Source organism: Saccostrea echinata, unplaced genomic scaffold (assembly GCF_033153115.1).
Source record: "Saccostrea echinata isolate AGI-Se365-2 ecotype Australia unplaced genomic scaffold, CSIRO_AGI_Sech_v1 ptg000012l, whole genome shotgun sequence".
Taxonomy (NCBI): Eukaryota; Metazoa; Mollusca; class Bivalvia; order Ostreida; family Ostreidae; genus Saccostrea; species Saccostrea echinata.
In genome coordinates this window covers 20,518,910-20,542,738 of record NW_026889761.1, presented here as the reverse complement: position 1 = coordinate 20,542,738, position 23,829 = coordinate 20,518,910, and the positions used below count along the sequence as shown (strand labels likewise).

Sequence of the window (23,829 nt, the reverse complement as noted above, 5' to 3'; positions counted from 1 at the left end):
AAATTTTTTACATCACCCCTTTTCTGGTTAAATTTGGGGAAATGCTATAAAAAAAATTTAGAGTGGCATGGAGTCATGGAATTGTAACGGATTAGAGCTGAAAAGATTCATTTTCTGTCACTGTCCACAATTCTCCCTCCTTCCCTTTCTTATTTCTGTCTGCAAGAGTTACAGTTATTTCTGTGATCACTCAGATTTTAATGCACTTTTAATCTGTATGACCCATATTGACAACCGAATAAGTGAGGGAAGAGCAAACGACCTTCAAATGTCAACAATGGGAATGGCTTGTGTGTTTTGGCTTTTTGTTTTAGAAAACAGACTGAGTGAACTGTGCACGCACTTTTATCCTAATAGGCGAAAAGTCTTGACAGATTTTATTACTGCATTTGAAATGCTTACTCAGTAAAAAAAAACTTGCTATGAAACATAACTGGTTTTGTTTCTGTAAGCAGAAAAGTTCACCTGGGCATGAGTAATAAAAAAAAATTGTTAACAATCTGGTTTCAATAAATTGGAAATAAAAAAAATACTTTATAAATACATGTGTATATACTTTTCACAGGATCTGTATCATTTATTTGCAATTTTTTGTTCTAAAATCACTAATAACATTATATATAAATTTATCATATCACTTAAATAATAAATGTTCCTTAAAAGTTACAATACTTAATAGAGAAAAGATAAATTAAGAGAAAAAAAATCTTTTACAATGTGTTAAAATATAACACACACAAAATAGAATCACAAATTCAGCACAATTAAAGTTACTTTTTCAACTTTGACATGGCTGTCTCAATATGTTCATATTACCTAATGTATCATATTCAAGAGTGTCCATTGATTATAATTCTATCAACAAATATGGATTTTGGTAAAAATGCTTATTTATATTGTAAATTCTAAAGGATGAAAACTGTATTTTAGATAAAGCAAAACACTTTATTCACTTTTTTCAGTGTTCAGTGTACAAGTATGTCCATTTTACTGAAGGGATACATTTAACTTTTGTAACACATCTTTATGGTCTGCAGTTAACTGAGACATGATTTCTCTATGTACAATGACGTCTCTAGAAATTTCAAACAAAGGACATTTTCTTCTACAACAGTCTGAATTTAAATGATAATATGTATTTTGCAATGTTGGTGTTGTTTTATAGGTTTTAGAGTTTGGACTTAAATATTTTCTATGATCAAAGCGTTTTAATATAAGATCATTTGGTGGTGACCTTTGTCTATCAGAAAAACACCGTCCACATCCATAACATTTCTTCACAATTCCAGCCAAAAATGTGAGATGAAAGGGTTGATCAAGCGAAGGTGTATGTGGTGTTTTAAATTCAATAATTTCAGTACTACATTTATTAATCTGACCCTTTCGTACTGAGGTTCCTTTTGGCTTTTGACCTCTACTTTTTGGCATATTTGCTAGCGCCATTTTAGTTAGACTAGTACCTAAAGATTTATACTTTTCATTGTAAATTTTGATAAAGTCTTTAAGAATGTCACAGTAGTTTGCAGCAGCAATCGTATGACTGCACAATTTAAAACTGGAAAACCGATGACATCTATTTTCGCAGGTAAAAAAGCTTGTAGTTTTCAGTTTGCATACTTTATATGGATCCTTCGGATGTGCAACGTTCAATATAAATAAAGATTATCTGTCTTTGTATCCTGGCATTTCAACAATTCCGTTCACAGAATTTATAATAGTTTGAGCTTCCTCAAATATATTTTTCAAAATTTGAAATGGAATATTTGTAATTTGGCTGTTCTCTGCTGAAATGGGAAGTGATGAATTTTCTTGAAGATCTTCTAATTCACCAGTATGGCATGTGAAGTCCTCTCCCAGAGCTAGTAATGGCTCTTTCAGCATCCTGTTAATATTAAGTAAAAATGTTTTTTTAAGAAAGAGGAATGATAAATATGACAGATTATCGAGACAAAATACATATTAAATATTATACTAACTTTGAAAAAACTGCCTCTCTTTGTAGTGGTGTTTTTCTCCAATATATGTTGTCTGGTACTTGAAGATGTTGGTATTCTTTCTTTAAACGATACTCCCCCTTTCCAATTAAAGACAATTTGACTTCTGCCTCTTGCCTTTTCACAGTTTTCTCCAAGGCTAAAACGACTTCCTTTTCATTGATTTTTGAGTGATGACCATCCTTTTTTAGGTCACTTTTGATGACCGAGTTCATGCATTCATTGGCATTTTGGTTATAGGGTTTTGGTGGAAAACCTAGTCCTGAAAGACTTCGCAACTCTGCAGACATACAATTTCTTATCAAATCTGCTTTGAATTCAACAAAATATTTTAAGAATAAGTTTCCATTTTGGTGTAATGACTTCCATTTTTCATATAGATTTTGCAATTTATGGTCAAATTCTTCAGAACTCATGCAGTCCACTAATCCCTTTATTTTGACTTCCCCAGTTCTTTTTCCAAAAATATCATCAATATACTCCCTGGCTTTGCTTTTTGTTATTCCTAGATCTTTAAGTTTTCTCTCTATGTTATCTTGCATGTGGATGTCACACAATAAATGTTTTGAGGATGTGAAACAAACTTCAAAGGCATCGGACAAATTTTTATCTCCATCAGTTCCAAACGCCTTTAAATTTTTCATTTCTGGGCATATTTGCAGAATTGAGGAAGAAAGCTTAAAATAACTATCAAAGTTTTTCTTCTGGTGTATCAAAATTGGTCCAATCATGACTGGTTCATTTCCATTTTTACTCATTAACATTGGATTTCGATAAGTTGTTACTGTGACATAAAAAGCACCTATATTAAAGGTAGTGTCAATGCCCAGTTTTGAAAAATTCTTTGCATTCGTACAATATTTCTCCATTTCTTTAAGCTGGCGATTTGAAGCTAAAAACACAGTAAATTCAGGAGCACATCTTACTTCACGTACAAATACATCTTTTATTTGCTCCTGTGATTTTGCAAAGTCCATTAGTTCTGCAAGTGAATCGAAATTGCTTGTACTTGATTTTTTCATTTTTGAAATATTTTTGATTTGTTGTCTATCTCGAGGAAGAAATAATCCACCTGGTGTGTGTTCTATGCCTCCTTGCTCTTCTATTATGGTATGAAAAATGTCTTTTGTTGATTTTCATCAACTAAAGTTTGAATCCTCATTTTAGTGCTCTCACTAGTTCGCTGATATTTTTCCAGCTGTTTGCTGTTTTTGTGTGGATTTGGTATAAAAGAATGTGGTTCATTTTCAAAGTAGTATTGTGCAAAAACGAGGTCTAGCACAGTCCCATCTTCTGTTTCCATGTGTAAAATTACCCTGTGTAGGTCAGGGGATGTATTATTCACATATTTATGTCGAATGGATTTTAGCACCACATTTTCTTTCAAAACTTCTTTCACATCATGTGAAATTTCAAAATCAATTTTAGAAATATTTATAAGTGAAACTTGTTTTCCCATTTGTTTCCAAGAGCCCATTCCGTCACACAGAGTATTCTTCCAGTGACCGATGAATTTGACACTGTATAAAAAGGAGACATTTTCATTTATTTGTGAGGGAATGTTCTTGGCTATAGAATTTTCATCCCAATGCTGTAGTAACACTTTATTCACTTCTTTTGTTTTGAATACCTTTTGAAAGTCTTTTGTAAATAGGCATTAATGGATCACTTTGATAAAAATCCTCAACTGAACCAGATAATGGAACTTCAGACCTTTCATCTATGTCAGGAAGAGAGTTGGAATCTGAATCAACACTAGTATGCTTCCTCTTTGCTGATGCTATGGAAATGCTTGAAACAGGTTTCTCTGGAGACTTTTCATTGTCAGATGAGGAAGACAAAATGTGAACATCATTGTGGCTTTCCTCTGTGTCTGGATGAGTAAGCCTCCTTCTTGCTGTTTTCAAAGGTGAACAAGCAGTTTTTCTTGGTGACTTTTCTGGAGAAGAATCTGAGATTTCAATTATGTCATCTCGAAAACAGATCTTCTTTGAAGGACTTCCATGTTTTTTCCCTTTTCTTTTTAATGATTTTTTGCTCTTGACCAGGACTGGCAAATCTTCTGATGATCCTGAACTGCTAAGATTGGTGTATGAAAAGCACATATACTTTGGTTTCAATACACCTTCCCCCGGAAATCCATCACTTTCCAAAGCATTTTCTTCTGACACGTGTGAACCTGAAATAATAAAAATTAATATATATTTCAATAGTTTCAGATACAGAGTATATCATATCATATTAAAATAATCATCTTTGAATCAATAGATAGATAGATAGTTTGAAGGATAAATAAATAATTTAATAAATTAATTAATTAATAACTAACTAACTAAATGAATTGATAAACATTTTAAATAAAAAACAAAATTTTATTTTTAATACAAAAACAAAATTATTTGCTTGCCCTTACCTCGCACAGCATCAGCATAGGATTTTTGCAGGAAAAACTTCTTCGACATTTTTTTTTCAAAATTGTAACAAAAATTGCCGTAAGACTGCTATCATATGTTGTAAGGGTTTTTTTTGGAATGAAGCTTTAGTTTATTAAGGTACTTATATATTGTACCAAGTATGGGGAATATTCGCTGCCTCAGCAACATCAAAGACAAACTTAAATAAATTTTAATGTAATTATAAAGAGGCATTGAAAGATGTGTCCATTGCAGATAACTATGTGATTGTAATACTAGAACCAAGTTGACAGCATCCTGCTTTAGTATCCTTTTTAAAACAATGAGTAACCAAAACCTTTCAGCACATCATTATGGGGATTGACATTTTTTAACATTCCCATTCTCCAATTAAATAAATTCCATCAGTGAACCCACACCAGTGAACCTACATCATTGTTTTCAGTGGTTGATAGACTGCATGTGATACAGACTGCATGTGATACAGTACATTGATGTAATATACAAATACAGCAATACCTCAACATATATATCTCTTTTGAGTAACATTTATTAAATAAGCCTATGTTTGTTCAGATATTGGTGAAACTAATCATAGACAGGAATTAAAGCATTAAACCCTACCAAACACAGAAAGATAAAAATTCAAGTTAGTGAATCCTGCATCACTAGTTATACTAAAGTACAATGTGTACTTTACAAAGTTTTAGATACATTTATAACAATAGGAGTAGTTGAGTATATTTCAATAAATATTTTCCTTTATATATTTTATAATTAGTCTTGGATTCCATTAACTGCTAAATCTGATGGACATTGAATCTTCTGTAGCCCCCCCCCCCCGCCCCACCACCACACACACCCTTAATTTAAACAGGGAAATAAAATACAAACAATGTAATGATATACAGGAAAAATAAATAATAACATCAAATATCAACAAAGAGGTCACTTTGCACTTTAGTAGTAAAAGTTCATAAAAAAAATCAACCAGTAATTGCTGTTTATCAGTTTAATATGAAAGCTGTCAACAAGACATAGCTTTGTCTATGTGCATTGTTATTGAATGGCAGAGTCTTTGTCCCTGTGTGACATTTAAAGGTCATTATTTACTTTTTTTTCATTCTTCACACACTAACCCAAATCCATGTAATAAGGGAATGATTGTATGTAAGAGAAATCAAATTGTTTTTATAACTTTCTGAACTTTCTGTACTGTTATGATACAGACTCCACTCCATGACTCCACAAGACTCCACTCCACTCCACTCCATGGCCAAGCATTTTTAATGTTCACTTTTATATATTTTTTATTCGAAAATAAACTTACTACATTATGACCTTTAATGACTTTTCAGCGGGCATTCATTTACCATTCCCTGGACTGAATGATTTAATCCTGTGAAAAGAATTTTTGCGTAGATCCAAATAAAATGAATAAACAAGTAGCGAAAGTGAAACTGAAACTGATTAAGAGGAATATTAACCCTTTCCGTGCCTCATCCTATATTCATTTAAAAAGACTTGTACAGAACAAGATTGATTTACACGCGCGTTGATTATAGGATCGAAACGTGGCAGCTTACAATGTTCAGAATCCCAGATTTGCTTACCAAAAAGAGGGACGGAATGGCCCTTACCTCAGAGGAAATTAGATATTTTGTCCAGGAGGTGGTCAGTGGAGGGGTGCAGGAATGTCAGCTCGGTAAGACAAAAACTGTAGTGAGAGAAATAGGAGGGAGAGATGGATGTGATATTACTTACTTGTGTATTGGTGTACAATAACAAATATTCCAATTATTTTGTCAAAAGATTATGTAGTAAGTTAAAAATAAATATTTGAAAGCAGATGTACATCTGAAACAATTCAGGAATAATACGTGTAGAGAGGCTTGTCATTCATTATCTGATTGGTCGACAGGCTACACACCCACTCTGGTATTAGATCTTCAGGCGAGTATGTAAAATATTCTTGCAAACATCGGCAATTTTGATAGAAATTTAGTGTAAAGAGTGCAGTTTTTCTGACACCTCGCCATTATGATGTGTTTGTGATTAAATTAGTATCAATATCCAATCATATATTTCATACAAAATGTCACTTTTCATATTTAATTCTTATGGTGGCATATTTTTGCCATCCAAATAATTTTTTTTACATAAGATATCGGGTCAAGTCAAGATAACTATCACGTCAAGTCAAGTTGCTGTTTTTTTTCGAGATAGACCAACTTCTATCTCGTCTAGTCAAGATAAGGTATCACATTTTTTGCAATAGCTATCTCGACATGGCGAGATTATTTATCTTGTTTCATGACTAAAATTGTTGCGTTGACAAGTACTGCCTCTTCTATGGTGGCATATTTGTGGATGGCATAAATATGCCACCATATTCTTCGTAATTGCTGTCACGATAACTGTATATTCGTTATATGTATGTATGTATTTATCATAGATGAAGTGTTACAGGTGTCTCAGTCGTTTTCCAGTGTATGCGGACCTCCTTTTATTAAAATTATTCTTCACATTCATCACTGCTATTGAATCAATTTAATTTTTGTATTTGTCTATTGGAGGAATTTAATTTTCAAAGATAAAGATTTTTTAATATAAACCGTCCCATAAACTCTCTCCGTTAAATATGAAACAAAACAACCCATTACTTAATTCATAATTTCCATTTTTGGTCTTTTCTTAGTTACTGGCATGGCATAAGTAAAATAATTAATGCAAAGAGTCAATAATTATTAAAACTACCGATAATAATATTATAGCCAAGTATTGATCTCTGATAAAAAAAAATTGAATGGCAAATTTATTGAATTAATAATTGCAAATACATTTATTACATGCAAGTAAGTAAAAAGCTCATTGGTTTGGTTCATACGTACTTGTATTTTATTTTACTGAAAACAAGGACGCAGTATGAACACACATTGGTTCAGACTGAATTCCTTCGAAATTATGCGTGCAACCCGTAGCACGTTATCTATTTATATACTAGTACATGTACATATACAGTTATCGTGACTGCAATTATGAAGAGGCAGTACTTGTCAACGCAACAATTTTAGTCACGATACATGATAAATTATCCCGTTATGTCGAGATAGCTTTCACAACAAAATGTGATAGATTGTCTTGACTAGAAGAGATAGAAGTTGGTGTATCTCGACAAAACCAGCAACTTATCTTGAGTCGACGAGATAGCTATCTTGACATGACGGGCTATCTTATGTTGACAAAAAATTATGTGGATGGCATAAATATGCCACCATAAATTCTTTAGTAATTAATAATCTACATTTAAAAAAATGCAATCTTACATTCGAAAAAAGATCTTTCAAAAAGAGAAATATATTTAGTTTGGTAATAATTTATAATTACAATCATTTGAATTCACAATCATGAAATTCATTTCACTTTTTGATACTCCTTTACGGAAGACCGTTGAGGCCAGTTCAGAGAAAGAAATATTTTTTATTGCGTTTAAACGCAATAAATATTGCAATAATCATTGCGTTTAAATGCAAAAGATTGCGATTAATCGCAATGTATATTGAGTTTAAACGCAAAACACTTTGCGTTTAAACGCAAAAGATTGCGATTAAACGCAATCTTTGGCGTTTAAACGCAATAACTTTGCGATTAAACGCAATACTTTTTGCGTTTAAACGCAATGATTTGCGATTAAACGCAATAGTATTGCGATTAAACGCAATAATTTTTGCAATTTAACGCAATAATTTTTGCGATTAAACGCAATAATCATTGCGTTTAATCGCAATAATCCTTCCTTATAAGGATCTGTTTTGCATTTAAACACAATGATACTGTAGTTTCAAAATCAAACATGAATTAGTCAAAGCTTATAATTACATGTACATGTAATAGGATTCGATGCCATATCTGACTTTGTCGGAACTGATCGGATTTGACAAAATTTTACCCAGCTACGAGATTTTAAAAGTTAACCTGATTTGTGTGTGTGTGTGTGTGTGTGTGTGTGTGTGTGTGAGAGAGAGAGAGAGAGAGAGAGAGAGAGAGAGAGAGAGAGAGAGAGAGAGAGAGAGAGAGGGAGGTTTTAATGGAATGTGTACTGGATTTAACGCCTTGAATCTAAAGTACGAAACTAGTTTTATTCTTTTTTACTATATGTTTCATTAAAAATTGTTTGAAACAAAAAACATGTAACAGTATGTGAAGGTCTTTTATATTGACTATGTCTGTCATGTCAAAAATGATCCCAAATTATTCTAAATAATTTTTTTCAGAAGGGAATACAGTGATTTCTCATGTTAAATGCGATATTGAAATTTTACCACTCAAATTAGTTAAGAAATTATAGTATTTCAAGTTAAAACATTTGCTGGTAAGAAATAATAAATTATTCTAATTGAAAAATCAAATTTTACCCAACATCTAAGGCAAAAAAGTTTGAATAATTTTGAATAATAAATCAAAATTTGCCTCAAACTATTTTTTGTTGTTGTTGTAAATGTGATGTTCAATAGAGAGAGAAAAAAAATGATGATTCAATTAACGCCATGTTCTGTAAAGGGAGTATGGGTATGGGTATTGGTGTAATATGATATTTTTATTGAATTAGAAACACTGTACCCGGTTAAAAGGTATGAGTATAGAATTAATCAGACACTCAGATCCTGAATATGACATTGGTTATGTTATTTATCCTGTTTTCAACCTTATGTTTTTGCCCGAAAAACAAAACAAACACATATTTTTTTCAGAAATTTTTCCATAATTTTATCTTATGAACAGTTTTTTTTTTTTCAATATATGGTTTAAAAACGAAATTTAGAATGAGGGACAAACAAATCTAATTTTGTATCCAGGAAACATTTTTTGAACATTTCGGTAACAATTTCAATGAAGGCAAGTATATGAATTGTCTTTACAGGAAAGTTTAAACATTTGTGCCACCATATATAAATTTGGAGAGGGGTTAATCATGTAAGAATAATATCAACTTTTGATGATACCGTGAAAAAATATTGGGCCATATCAAGAAAGATACGAGGGTCGTTCAATAAATAATGCAACAAACAGTATATCATAGTAAATGTAGATCTACCTAATTTTATTTTTTCACAGTTGAAACGTTCAGTTAAAGAGCTCCTAATCACAGAATACCCCTTGATATTTCCTATTGTCCTCGCAAAGAAATTCACTTTTAAAGTAAGCATGGTCATTACACTAAGCTGAAAACTGTTTAAAATTATCTCTTCCAAGAAGATGAAAATGAGAGCGTATGTGAAAACTATGCTTCTTAACATATATCGCCGAAGAACTCATATTAAAGATATGATTTTTATATTTGAAAAGAATAGTATTTAACGTTGTTAGGTCACCTGAGTCACTCAGGTGACCTATTGCTATCCGTTCTCGTCCGTCGGTGTGCGTCGTGCGTCGTGTGTTAAGGTCAGACGACACGTTACTCAATTACATGTTTTGTATACCTTAGTATTATATCAAAAATTATTCATAATTGTCATTCTCTTGTGATTTCTTAATTGTTTTCAATATGTTTTAAAAAATAAGTACACCAGAAATTGTAACATTGGCAATTCAAAAGATTACCAATATGGATTATATAGGAAATATCACCCTCTGGTATCTTGCCCAAATGCCTGGTAGGGTACCTCAATTTTTCTTGAGGAAACTTGTTTAAGTAGCAATACTTCAACGACAAATTCTTGGGAAAAATTATATATTTTTGAGGAACGTTTCGTCTGACCTTAACCGCTTAACCAATTTCAACCAAATTCGGCATATAGCATCTATGGGTGAAGGGGAACAAAAATTGTGAATTTCATGGTCCCTGCACCCCTGGAGCCTGAGGGGTGGGGCTAAAACCACCAAAAATAATGCAATCTTTAAAAATCTTCTTCTTTACTCCTGGACATCAAGCACTCAAACTGTTGGCATCATTGTAATAAGCATTGAGCCCTCTACCAAAATTGTGAAATTCATGGCCCCAGGGTCAGGGGTTCTGGTGCTAGGATGGGGCTATATAGATCATATAGTGTAAGTGCATTATTTCTTTGAAAATCTTCTCATCTCCTGAATATTAAATAAACTAAGTTCATAGTTATGAAGAGCAAGAGTGCCTCTTCCAAAATTGTGAAATTCATGGCCCCAGGGTCAGGGGTTCTGGTGTTAAGGCGGGGCTCTATTGATTATATAGTGAAAATGCATTAATTCTTTGAAAATCTTCTTCTCTGCTCCTGGGTATTAAATAAAGTAACTAAGTACATAGTTATAATGAGCAAGAGTGCCTCTTCCAAAATTATGAATTTCATGGCCCCAAGGTCAGGGGTTCTGGTGTAAGGGGGGGGGGGTCTATTGATTATATAGTGAAAATGCATTAATTCTTTGAAAATCTTCTTCTCTGCTCCTGGGTATTAAATAAAGTAACTAAGAACATAGTTATGATTAGCATGGCTGCCTCTTCAGAAATTGTGAATTTTATGGCTCCTGGGTCTGGGGTTCTGGTGTTAGGGCGGGGCTCTATTGATTATATAGTGAAAATGCATTAGTTCTTTGAAAATCTTCTCTGCTCCTTGGTATTATTCAAACAAAGGAAGTGCATGGTTATGATAAAGAAGAATGCCTCTTCCAAATTGTGAAATTCATGGCCCCTGGGTCAAGAGTTAGGTGAAGAGTGCGGGAGACTCTATGGATTTTATAGTGAAAATGCATAATTTCTTTCAAAATATTTTTTATATTACTGGTTATAAACTAAAGAAACAAGTGTATAGTTATGATGAGCAAGGGTGCTTCTTCCAGAATTGTGATTTCATGGCCCCTGAGTCAGATGTTCTGGTGTAAGGGTGGGGCTTTATTTATTTAATGATATAGTGAAAATGCATTTCTTTGAAAATCTTCTATGCTTCTGGGCATATTCGAGGCAAACAGAGTAGAAGTTTTAATATGCAATTGTATTTTTACCAGAATTTTGAACACCTGGACCATTTGGTCAAGTATTCTGGTCCTGCCCAGTGTTCTATTAACTTGTATTCTGCTGAGCAAAGTTATTCCCCTTTGCCATTCACCTTTGATAATTAATCACTGTAATCAATGTATTTGAAAGGTTAATAGAATACGAGAATAATGCAAGAATATTTATTGTAAAATACAAAAAGTACTTTCACAGTTTTACTGATCAGGTAGACTTGGAAATAATAGATTGAGACAAAAATAACTTATCTTTTATATTTAAATGTTCTTCAAAGGCCAAAAGAGCCCAATGTGAGAAGTAATAATATGGGGTTAAAACATAGACATTTTGTTAAATAGTCTGCTTGGTAATAGTGATAAATGGGGGACAGATTAGATACTAGTCCAATTATTTTGTTGATGCTTATCATACTATAGTTCTTGCTTTTGGGCAACAGAGCTTCATTTATCAGTTTATGGATCCTCTAAATTGTTGTATTGTACTCAGGTGACCGTTAAGGCTCTTGGGCCTCTTGTACAGATTTCAGATTGTTTCAGAAATTCAAAAGTAAAAAAGGAGAGTTAAAATGTAACAGTCAAACTGGTCGATTGAAATTTGTAGGGACATAAAAAATTATCGATGCTATCTGCAACATGATTTCTGAATATGTCCGATTCACATCGAAAGACATGGCTAAGACAATAAGCATTTCATCATCACAACATTTTATAGAATTATGAGAACAGAAATGAATATAATAATATTTCTATCATATATATGCCTTATTTTCTTAAAATTGCCTAATAGAAAACACGCATCAAATGTGCCAACGGTCTATTTAAAAACAAATATTTTAACAAAATAGAAGACATGTTAAATTTGCCTGATGGATGACGAAACATTGGAAACTTTTGAGCTTGAATACTGTTCTTTATCTCCATATGTTTCATTGCTGCACTTTTTATAGCCAAATAGGAAGATCAGTAATGAAATGTGGAATCATAGGAAAAACTATCGTTCTTATTATTGTAAAGAGAAACAAGGGCTCCAAGCATGTTTTATAAGTTTTCATTTTTTTTCAAGATGTCCAGTAAAACATGTACTTGCACCCAAAGGAACTTTTATGTTCAAATTGCACTGAGGAGATGTAAACAGATTTCCTGCAAAGGAAGTCCAAATTCCGCCCCAGGGAAACTTTCTTGCACCTTGCAACGCTGCTGCAAATAAGCAGAGAGAAATAAAAGAAATTTTGAAGAAAAGAAAGTTTACAGAGCTTTGCCATCCCCTATATTTGTTAGATCTCAGCTTTTTTGAGATCTTTTTATTCCAAAAACGTATGAAAACAATCATCAAAGGAAGATTGTACAATATTAGATATGTCATGGGAAGTGATATTCATCAGTGTCTTTGGGGCATCCCTACAGATGAGTATGCTGAGGTTTTCTGGTCATGGGTACAAAGACTTCAGACATGTGTAAAGGATAACAGGGAATGCTTTGAGGGATTGAAATGTTTAGAATATGTAGTATGAATTTTTAGATGACCTATTGCATTATTTATTGAACGACCCTCGTAGATAAGATAGAAAAAAGATACAGAAGTAAATGAACTCGTTCAATGGGATATTTCATAGACACACAACTGAAAATATTATTACTGCGTTTTTTCATTTAAACGTTTTTTGATTTTTCCATAGACACGTCTTATTCAATTACGATTAATTGTTCGATTAATCTTCTACGCCCCAAGCTCATGTGTGTGTATATAGAATGTCAAAAATCTTTCGTAAAATTAAACTATACCACTGAGGAAATGATCGTCAGTAATATGGCCATGTTATTAACCATATATGGGAAACTGTATATATACACACCAAATCTGAGTATATAGGATTAAAAAAAAAACATTGGGAGTTGCCGCTGCAATACTCAATTGGTATTAATTAGAGCGTTAATGATTGACAATCTAAAAATGTGATTGCAATACAAGCACAACGTAAATCCTTAGCACAATGTAGAACAAGGAAATAGGTACAAAGTTAACTGTATATCAACTTAATTAATTACAGGAAAATATATCTAGATAAAACATTGTTATATCCTGTTACAACAATAAATAACTTGACATTTAATTGTTTTTTTTTATTGTTTTTTTTTGGGGGGTGGGTGGGTGGGTGGGGTGGGGTGGGGTTATATATATATATATATATATATATATATATATATATATATATATATATATATATATATATATATATATATATATATATTATATATATATACTTTAAATAGTTTGGAAATTCAAATTTTATTTTGAAAAAGTACCTAAATCTGGAAATGTTGAAATTTATCTGGGTTTTTTTTTCTGCACAAAATGAAAGTCATGTATTAAAACATTATCATTACGTCTTTTTAAAAGAAAATCACCTAATTGAAATTATCAATGCAAATATTTTTTTTTTACATATTACATATATTAAAGACTGGCTTCTTAAGATAACTGGAAAAAATCCTATAATTTCCAAAATGAAGAAAAATTACAGTAAATACTTGTTATTTAATACTTTGCGGAACCAATAGTAAAATTACATTATATGCGTAGATTTATGATGTTGAGATTTAAACATAAAAAGATAAAATGGTTTATACTTCTAAGTTCCAACTCACTTTGACATTTCATTGGATTCGAAATATTAAGCTATACTGTTATAACAAAGTCATAAGGATTCGTTTTCATAGAACGTTCTGACTAACTTTGTAGCAACGATAAAAAGATCTGCACGTGTTAAACTTAAAAATCGAGTATCTTATTTGATGACAACAAAAGGATACATATTAGTAGTGTATATTTCTTAGGTTAAATATCATTAAAATTGTAAAATTAACAAGCGTGTTCATCATATACAACATGTATGTTGTTCCAGATTATTCTGTAAAAGAGATGCTGCATTCCATTATGTAATGTACATCTAAGAAGCGTCTTGATTATTCTGTAACAGAGATATATGTATTTTAGTATGGAAAATAAGTTGTAAAATCGTTGGTTAGGGAAGGATATAATCCGAGTACTCAACAAATTGTTGTAAGACATATACATGTCACGAACAAAATGGATTATTTCTGTTTTTTAACTTAAAAAAAGATCATTAAGTTGGCAAGTCCTGGAATATTAATTGCTTTGATCTATTTCATATTGATGTCTTTTTCTCTCGTATGCTGGTTTTACTTGGCAAATTAATGAATACTTTAATATTAGATAATTGTTTTGTTTTACTATATCATATCTTAATTAATTCAACTTACGAAGAAATATTCAGAATAGGATTTTTATTTGGCACTCTCTCTCTCTCTCTTTTTTTTTTTTATCAAAATGTAACCGTTAATTGGGGGTTTGTCTCCCGTTGAATTTACGATGATTTGATACTTAAGTATTCAGAGAGCTATATTATATGATAATTTTAAGGAATTTATCTATAATATTAAAAATGAGTATTTAACAATATTTTTAGTAAATGGGTTAAAATAACCCCTAATGTCATATGCATACATGTACAATAAAATAGAGTTAATTGAAGTATCAGAATGTGAATAGTGGTTTCAATGTCTAACTTTGGTAAAATTATTTTTTTTTTCTGTATTTAAAAATAATTTTAATGCTTTTTGATAATTTTTTTAACAAAAAAGAAAGAGCATGAGACACAAAATGTTAAGCATAGGCATTTGTATTCAGACACGCTATATGACATAACAGTGCATCTAAATATATTTCGTTTGTTTATAAATTAAACCTTTTTTGCGTGGCATAATTCATTTTTAAATGAATCATTTTATTATTATTTTTTTTTACTTTTTGCTAAAATCTATATAAGATTTTAACGATGTGAAACATGTTATTACAGGTATTTTAAACCACAAAGCAATATATTCAGTTTTTGTTCGCAAAATATATACAAATCACATGGTTTTGTTTTATGGACTATATCAAGACCCAATTTCACTCCAAAAATACTCAATGCCCCAAATTAGCCAAAATCTAGATCTGGATCCTCTACTAATTCTATTCTATCAACACTGAACCAGTTGTTAAGACAATTTCATGCACAGCATTCCTGCAAAAATAAAAAATAGCAAACAAGCCCTATCAATTACACATCTAACTGAATTAAACATATTTTTTTGCAATATATGCTCAATGGGATTGGGCACAAGTTCACTAATCTAATCAAGTTCACACACATCTAATAAAAATCAATCCTTTGTATATTATCAATAATACTATCAATGCTATCAATAATTATCAATCCAGGCACAAAAGTAAAAAGCTGCTAAATTATTGGTTAAATTTGTCCAGTAGATCACTTGTGGAGTGTGGAGATGTTCTCTGCGACCTAAGAACTTTATACATATTAGAGATTCGGAAGCACATAATGCCTGCTGTGATAATCAGTCATACTCGCAAATGTACGCAAGCATTAAAGCGTTTGGAACTCGTAAATATACTTACCTTGTCATTGGTCATTTGCAAAATTATTTTGTTAAAAAACATTCTGATTGTACACACAAGTTCTCTGAAGTTGACATTAAAAAGATGCTTGAGTTTCTGATTGACAATATCTATGTGCTTTTTGGAGACCAGGTCTTCCAACAATCTATTGGAATTCCTATGGGAACCAATTGCGCCCCGTTATTAGCAGACCTTTTTTTGTATTCATATGAAGCAGAATGTGTCCAAAATTTTGTACGTGAAAAGAAAAAAACACTTGCTGTGGCGTTCAACTCGACATTTAGATATATCGACGACGTATTGTCAATTAACAATGGCTATTTTCATTCTTATGTCGATACGATATATTCTGGTGAACTTGAGATAAAAGATACCACAGAGTCTGACACATCTGTTTCATATTTGGATATTTTACTTGAAAAAGACGTTAATGGTAATCTAACAACCAAGCTTTATGATAAACGTGATGACTTGAACTTTTCAATCGTCAACTTCCCTTACTTATGCAGCAATATACCTTCATCACCTGCATACGGGGTATATATCTCTCAGTTGATTCGATACTCAAGAGCATGCTCTACGTATGTACAATTTCTAAAACGAGGTAAATTATTGACAAATAAGTTGATGAAACAAGAATATCAACTGTCTCGTTTAAAGTCATCATTTCGTAAGTTCTATGGTCGATACAATGACCTTGTCAGCAAATACAATTTATCATTGAGTCAAATGCTGACTGACGTTTTTCATATTAATTGTTAGGCCATTATTTACACACTGAATTGTCGACGGAGTTTTCCGTTATTTCCCGATCATGACAAGGAGCACACGGCGGGTGTGACCGGTCGGCAGGGGATGCTCACTCCTCCATGGCACCTGATCCCAACTCTAATGTTTGAGAGGTCCGTGTTTGCTCTGCTCCTATTTTGTATTATGTAATGGACTTTTGAGCTTGAATACTGTTCGTTATCTCCATATATTTCATCAATTGTCTGTATCAATCTGATATATTTGTGTTCTCTGTATATACCAACATGTATTTAAACGTGTTTAATTATTACTCCCGTTGTTATGGGACTATTATTTTGTCTAAGCATAGTACTACAGTTACTTGTTTATGCATTTTCATAAGCACAAGAATATCTTCAGACTTTCTCTAGAAACTGATGAAAATGGCCTATCTAAGATATTTAAGGAGCAAGTGTCCTGTCTTGAAATTAGAATATATGCACTATTTTCATATTCACAATACCTGCAAATCTATTTTCTTACATTAATAATTTTACCTGCTGTTTACTGAGATTATACATGACATTTTTAAATAATTACACCCTGCTCTACTCAGTAGGTTGGTTAAAACCGTAATTTTAATCTTTCTCCGATTTTCACAACAAACTTTATTTAATCGAGGATACCCTCTTGGCGGCCGTTTGCCAGTTGTATTTTTTTGTTAAAAACATTCTGATTGTACACTCAAGCACTCTGAAGTTGATATTAAAACGATGCTTGAGTTTCTGATTGACAATATCCATGTGGTTTTTGGAGACAGATAAATGTGGTTTTTGGAGACCAGGTCTTCCAACAATCTGTTGGAATTCCCATGGGTACCAATTGCGACCCATTGTTAGCAGACCTATTTTTGTGTTCATATGAAGCAGAATTTATTCAAAATCTTATACATGAGAAAAAGAAATCTCTTGCTGCGGTTTTCAACTCGACAGTTAGATATATCGACGACGTATTATCAATTAACAATAGTTATTTCCATTCATATGTCGAAACGATATATTCCCAGTGAACTTGAAATTGGGCTTGATATTTTACTAGAAAAAGACGTTAATGGCAATCTAACAACAAAGCTTTATGATAAACGTGATGAAATTTAACTTTTCAATCGTCAACTTCCTTTCCTTATGCAGCAATATACCCTTATCACCTGCATATGGGGTGTACACATCTGTATCTCTCAGTTGATTCGATCCAAGAGCATTCTCTACGTATGAACAATTTCTAAAAAGAGATAAGTTATTGACAAATAAGTTGGTGAAATAAGAATATCAACAGTCTCGTTTAAAATCATCATTTTGTAAGTTCTATGGTCGATACAATGACCTTGTCAGCAAATACAATATCATTAAGTCATATGCTGACTGACATTTTTCATACTAATTGTCATACCATTATTAACACACTGAAATGTCGACAAATTTTTCCGTTACTTTCCGATCATGACAAAGAGCACACGGAGGGTGTGACCGTTCGGCGGGGGATGCTCACTTCTCCATGGCACCTGATCCCACTTCTGATGTTTTTGGAGGTCCGTGTTTGCTCTGCTCCCGATTTGTATTGTTTTAATGGACTTTGAGCTTGACTACTGTTCGGTATCTCCATATTTCATTTCAGATTCTATAAGATAATATTTGTTTATTTATTAGTACGTATGTGTTGGGGGGTCTTTTTCACAATATACACATTTTGGAAACATCTTAATTTTTATTTTACACTATGCTAAGTCGATATTAATTAATTGGTTTTAGTATTAAATTTATTAATCAGTTTGCCAAATAATTAATGCCATTTGAGCATTAAACTATTGTTTCATAGGGGTTGTGGGTTTTTAATTTATTTCGTGATTCCTCTCCGAAATGACTGCGAATATTAACAATTCGCGTAAGTCTTGCGCCACAGTTTAATATGAAATGATGGTGAACCCTGCTTTCGAGGGACCCTTAAGGGCACTCTATATAAAGTTAACATAAATATACTGCCGACGAAGTTTTGCTAAAGATTGGTTTCAGAGTAATACCAGAGCAAGATATTCCAGAAAATCACTTGTAAGGATGGCTATCGAAACATGCAGCTAAATTCCAGTGCCTGACAAAGAACAAAGAAATTCTGTACAACATTCTTTCTGTAAACTTGCACGGTTATTGTACAGCATGGAGTCAAGAAGTGATAAAAAAGAATTACGACATTAATTTATGACACATCTTATCAAGCACTTCCTTTGTAATGAAATATCACAATATCAGGGCCAAATATTTGTGATTATTAACAGCAAAAATGAACGTCTATCTGTCAGTAATAAAATGGTGCAATGTTTGTTGTAATAGAATTTCATTTTTTAAAAGTGAAATTATTAAAGTGTAACGTAAAAGATATACTAGTTTTGTAGTCTTTGATTAATATTAAAGTACGAAGAGCACAAATTGCGAAACATATTGGTGTTTCAAAAATAAGGAGGGTTATTTTTCCTGCTTTTTTTCAGCCTAACAACATTCAATTTTGCAAGCTCATTCATTGAAGATTCATCTTATTTATACATAGTTTTATCCATAAAGAAAAATGGGATTTGACAAAAGGCATACCTATTTTAGCCCTGTCATTGAAATATATAAGCAGAGTAGAAAATTTTTATCTAATTTTAAAAAATGACTGACATGTTTTCATCGAGAAATTTCTTTTCCTATAAATATGAATTTGTGAAGAAATGATATCAAAGTCAAACTTTTGCATTACAGGAGCTATGTTGATGGCAATATACCTGAAGGGTCTCACAGACGAAGAGACGGTTTGCCTTACAGGGGCTATGAAGGACTCGGGAGATGTGCTGGGTCCCTGGCCAGCGGAGTGGGAGGGCAAAATCGTAGATAAACACAGTACAGGTGGCGTGGGTGACAAGATCAGCCTCATTTTAGTGCCAGCTCTGGCAGCATGTGGAATGAAGGTAACATAATATATAATGATCTGTAAATTATGGTGCATAAGTAATCAACCACAAAATACCCTATAAAAATAGTAGGTTGTTTAAATCTTGCAGGTTCCGATGGTATCGGGCCGTGGCCTAGGTCATACTGGTGGAACCTTAGATAAACTAGAGTCTATTGAAGGTCTGTCCGTCGCAGCGTCTAAGAATGACATTTTGCGGATTTTGACGAATGTCGGCTGCTGCATTGTGGGTCAAACAGACAATCTTGTTCCCGCCGACAAGGAAATGTACGCCATTCGTGACGTCACTGGAACAGTCGATAACATGGGGCTTATTGCAGGTTTCAAAATATTTCCTGCAAACTGAACCTAGTTAGCACAAAGTGTTACTTATTTTGCAATCTTTTTTAAATAGTAATGTACAAAATCAATATACGTACATAATTAAGATTGATTGTAGGTGAAGAAAAGTTACTGAAATCAATGAGAAAAAAACCATTTTAAAAGCCTTTTAGCATATCTTACAGCAAGAAGGCAGTCCAGTTGCAAATGAACAGTGACGAGAAATGTCATATTTAAACAATGAACTCAAGGATATCCGATCCTCAGCCAGGAAGGATAACTCTTAAATTTATTAATTTATTTAAAAAGTCTCAAAATTAAGCTTGAAATTGAAATCTTCTCGTGCACAATTTTCATTTTATGCATCTCATCATGATTCAAGGTGATTTGATGTCTTAGAAAGGTTTTGTAAAAAGTTGACATTTGTACCCCATAAAAAGAAAAAAAGTAAATTCATTTTTAGAGAAATCGAATTTCCTTTAATCTAGCATTAGATACCAATGCTTATTAGCAAGATATGAAATTAGACGTGATATGTGATGCCTAGCAATGATAGCACAAGCTTTTTACACTATGTATTGCATGAAAATTGAAGCAAATAGAAGGACTAATAAACTGTTTAAGCATACAAAAATGGAATTTTCCTCAAATGCCTGGATATATATATATTTTTTTATCCTAAAATATATTGTTTGATCAATTTTCAATTAGAAAATGCATAGCTGGTGCTTTTATTCGCATTTCCTGAAAATATATTTTAGATATGATAATTTCCCCTATATATAATATGATTAACTATAATAATGAACTTTGAAGAAATACCATGGGTAAATTCATGTTACTCTGTGAAATCAGAGACATTTTTGTGAGCATTTTCAATTACTTAAAAGCTGATTTTCAGAATCTGAGGATCTGACTACCTTAATATACATATAAATGATAAAGAACCTCTGACAAAGTTAAGGAATAATTCATCTTAAAATATGCTTTTATCTCAGGTTCCATAATATCAAAGAAAGCAGCGGAACACCTAAACGCACTTGTGTTGGATGTCAAATTCGGTGTAGGGGCTGTTATGGTAGATGAAGTGAAATCGAGAGAACTGGCGAAAAAGATGGTAACGCGTGCAAAAAATCATCATTTAAAAACAGTCACTCATTATTTTGAGTAAAAATAGTGTCAGACTCTGAAATGCGTCACAAAAAATTAATATCTTAAGATAGAAGGTATCGACTTTTGCCATTGTTGTAAGATACACATATGTTATGTTACTTATGACCTAAAGTAACATTCCTGTGAAAAACTTTCCTCTGTAATGTGTTGGTAAAGAACAAGTCAATGAAAACGAAACAACTGAAATTCTAACGCTATAAAATTTAAACATGAAATATTAATTTACATCTTTTTATGTACATGTGCACAGGTAGACATCGGAAATGGTTTAGGGATAAAAACAGCGGCCTTAATAACTGATATGAATAACCCAATAGGAAAGATGATAGGTAATGCTCTAGAAGTTGCAGAATCTGTGAACTGTCTCTTTGGGAATGGACCAATCGAATTAGAGGATCTTGTTCTCAGTCTGGGTAATTATCATTTTGAAAGGGACAGATACTGATGTCTACAATTCTATCAAGAAACTGAAATGTTGGTGCAATTGCAAACATGCGATATGCTGTAAGAGATCAGGTGTAATGTGACATTTAATAGATAATTTTCTTTTTATCTTTTTCGATTTTTTATTGTACTATACACTTTTTGCTACTTTTAGTCGCTATATACTATTAGTCATTGTTTTACATGTCACCTTATTTCAGGTGGGCAATTGATGCTTCTTAGCGGGAATGCAAGTTCTGTAGATGAAGGACGAACGAAACTCAAAGAAACTCTTTCCAATGGAGAAGCAGCAAAGAAATTTAAGGAAATGATAATTGCCCAGGGAGCCGATCCAGAAAAAGCCGAGATCTTGTGTACAAAGGGAGCTGATGTATGGAGTGTACTCCCAGAAGCCAAACACGTGACCTCACTGAAAAGCAAATGTTCTGGTAAAATTTGTTTTTTTTTATTGTTCATGATATGTTGTTTCAACGTTTTTTTTTTAGATACTGTGTTTTTTAATAATACAAATTTCATTTTTAATGGTAGGTTATGTCTACACCATAAATTCACGTACCTGTGCAGAGTGTTCTCTAAAGCTTGGTGCTGGGCGCCAAGCAAGTACAGACAAAATAAATTATGCTGTCGGCTTAGAATTATGTGTTGATATTGGCTCCAGCATCAAAGAGGGTAAGTCTATTAATATTGAAGGCCCGTTTTAAGAAAAATCTGTAAGACCAAGTATTGAACGGAGTCTTTTGTTCCTTGTCATTTGAATTCAATTTTGAAAATTCAAGCTATAATAATTATCGAGTAGAATGTTTTCTGAAATGGGTCTCTTTTTAAATTTTTATATATCGGAAGAGAGAGAGGAGTAAATTATTGATTGATTAATTTTATATTGTTGTACTCCCATTCGAGAACTTTCACACAAATACGAACGTCACCATATATCGATGAAGGGCTTCAAATTTAGGCGTACATTCGGCACTCAGGGCCATTGAGCAGTGAGGGTTCATCATCAAGGTTTCGTTCGAAAGACACACGACTTTCACTTTTAGTGCCGGGCGCTTGATGAAGGTACATTTACGTCATAGGTTTGACTCAACGCGGCGAACGAGAATCGAACCGGGGCCTCCCGATCACGAAGCGAATGCCCTACCACTAGGCTACTGTGACCGATGGGAGTAAAGTAAAAAATAGAATTATTACCTCAGCTCAGAAGAGATATCGGATGCATATTTTTATCAGTTTTCGTATCTATGTTTGCTTGAGTATGGTCATGGTTTAAATCATTCATATTCTGGCGTTTTAGAAAACACACACGACATGGTATTCTAAATATTAAATTTTTTTATAACTATGTAAAATAAAACTTTCATATATACTAGACACGAGAAAATTTCTTTTTGAGACATAGGTTTTAAAATACATTTCTGTCTTGTTTTAAAAAAAAAACTGTTGTCTTTCAGGTGACACTTGGATCAAAGTTCATCATGACTGTGACGTCATTCCTGATGACATAATGAGGCTTCTTAGTGGGGCTATTAATGTTCAAACCTCAAAACCAGAAATCCTTCTTACTCGTGTCAAAGATACCATATCTTAAAGCCTATAAAAGGAAATACAATGCTGAACTTTGATGATTTAATATTTTTTATGATGATTTTTTTTATCTTAAGTTCAATTGTGATTTTCAGTTTCATTGTTAAAGAGTATTGTTTGGTTTTGCAGCGAAGCCTTTAAAGACATTAAAATCATTTAAGCGCTTTACCAATTCCTGTTAAAATACGGATCTTATCTATCCATCTAAAGATCTAAAGGCAGCATGTATACAAATTGATCAATATAAAACTGTTTTAGAACAATTTTTTCTATTATTATCTTGAATATGCACTTTAGAGTATTTTTTTTTTGCATGTGTGTTTGCTTTTTTTTCATTTTCAATTTTTTTCCCGTCAGGTGATGTATTTTGCTAGATATAAATCTAGATTTATACATTTGTATATATCATAATTATACAATGAAATTGTAAACGAGACCCTGTATCTAGATCTGTGATTATCAATAGTTAAAAATGTTTAATTTTAATATATTTTTTAAAACTTTCTTTGGTTTTATACTTAAGTAATTTTTATTTTATTTTACAAAAGGCTTAAAAAGATAGATAATTTTTAAATTATATTGTAGGTGAACCCATAGATTTGGTAGGAAATACGTGTATTACTCCATGCTTCCTACATTACTTTTGCCTTTGACATATTAATACTTATGAACAATATAGAGATATAATAAAACATTATTAATTATA

General features: G+C 32.3%; 1 protein-coding gene across 1 annotated transcript; it reads left to right on the top strand.

Moving 5' to 3' along the window:
* Window positions 1-5,926: 5,926 nt before the first annotated feature.
* On the top strand, window positions 5,927-23,829 carry LOC133185627 (thymidine phosphorylase-like; the record flags this gene model as incomplete). The annotated part of the gene is made up of 8 exons (XM_061320939.1): window positions 5,927-6,113; window positions 19,394-19,599; window positions 19,693-19,921; window positions 20,921-21,039; window positions 21,346-21,508; window positions 21,740-21,967; window positions 22,068-22,208; window positions 22,991-23,829. Coding segments are annotated over 8 exons (1,410 nt in total), but the record flags the coding sequence as incomplete, so codon positions are not given.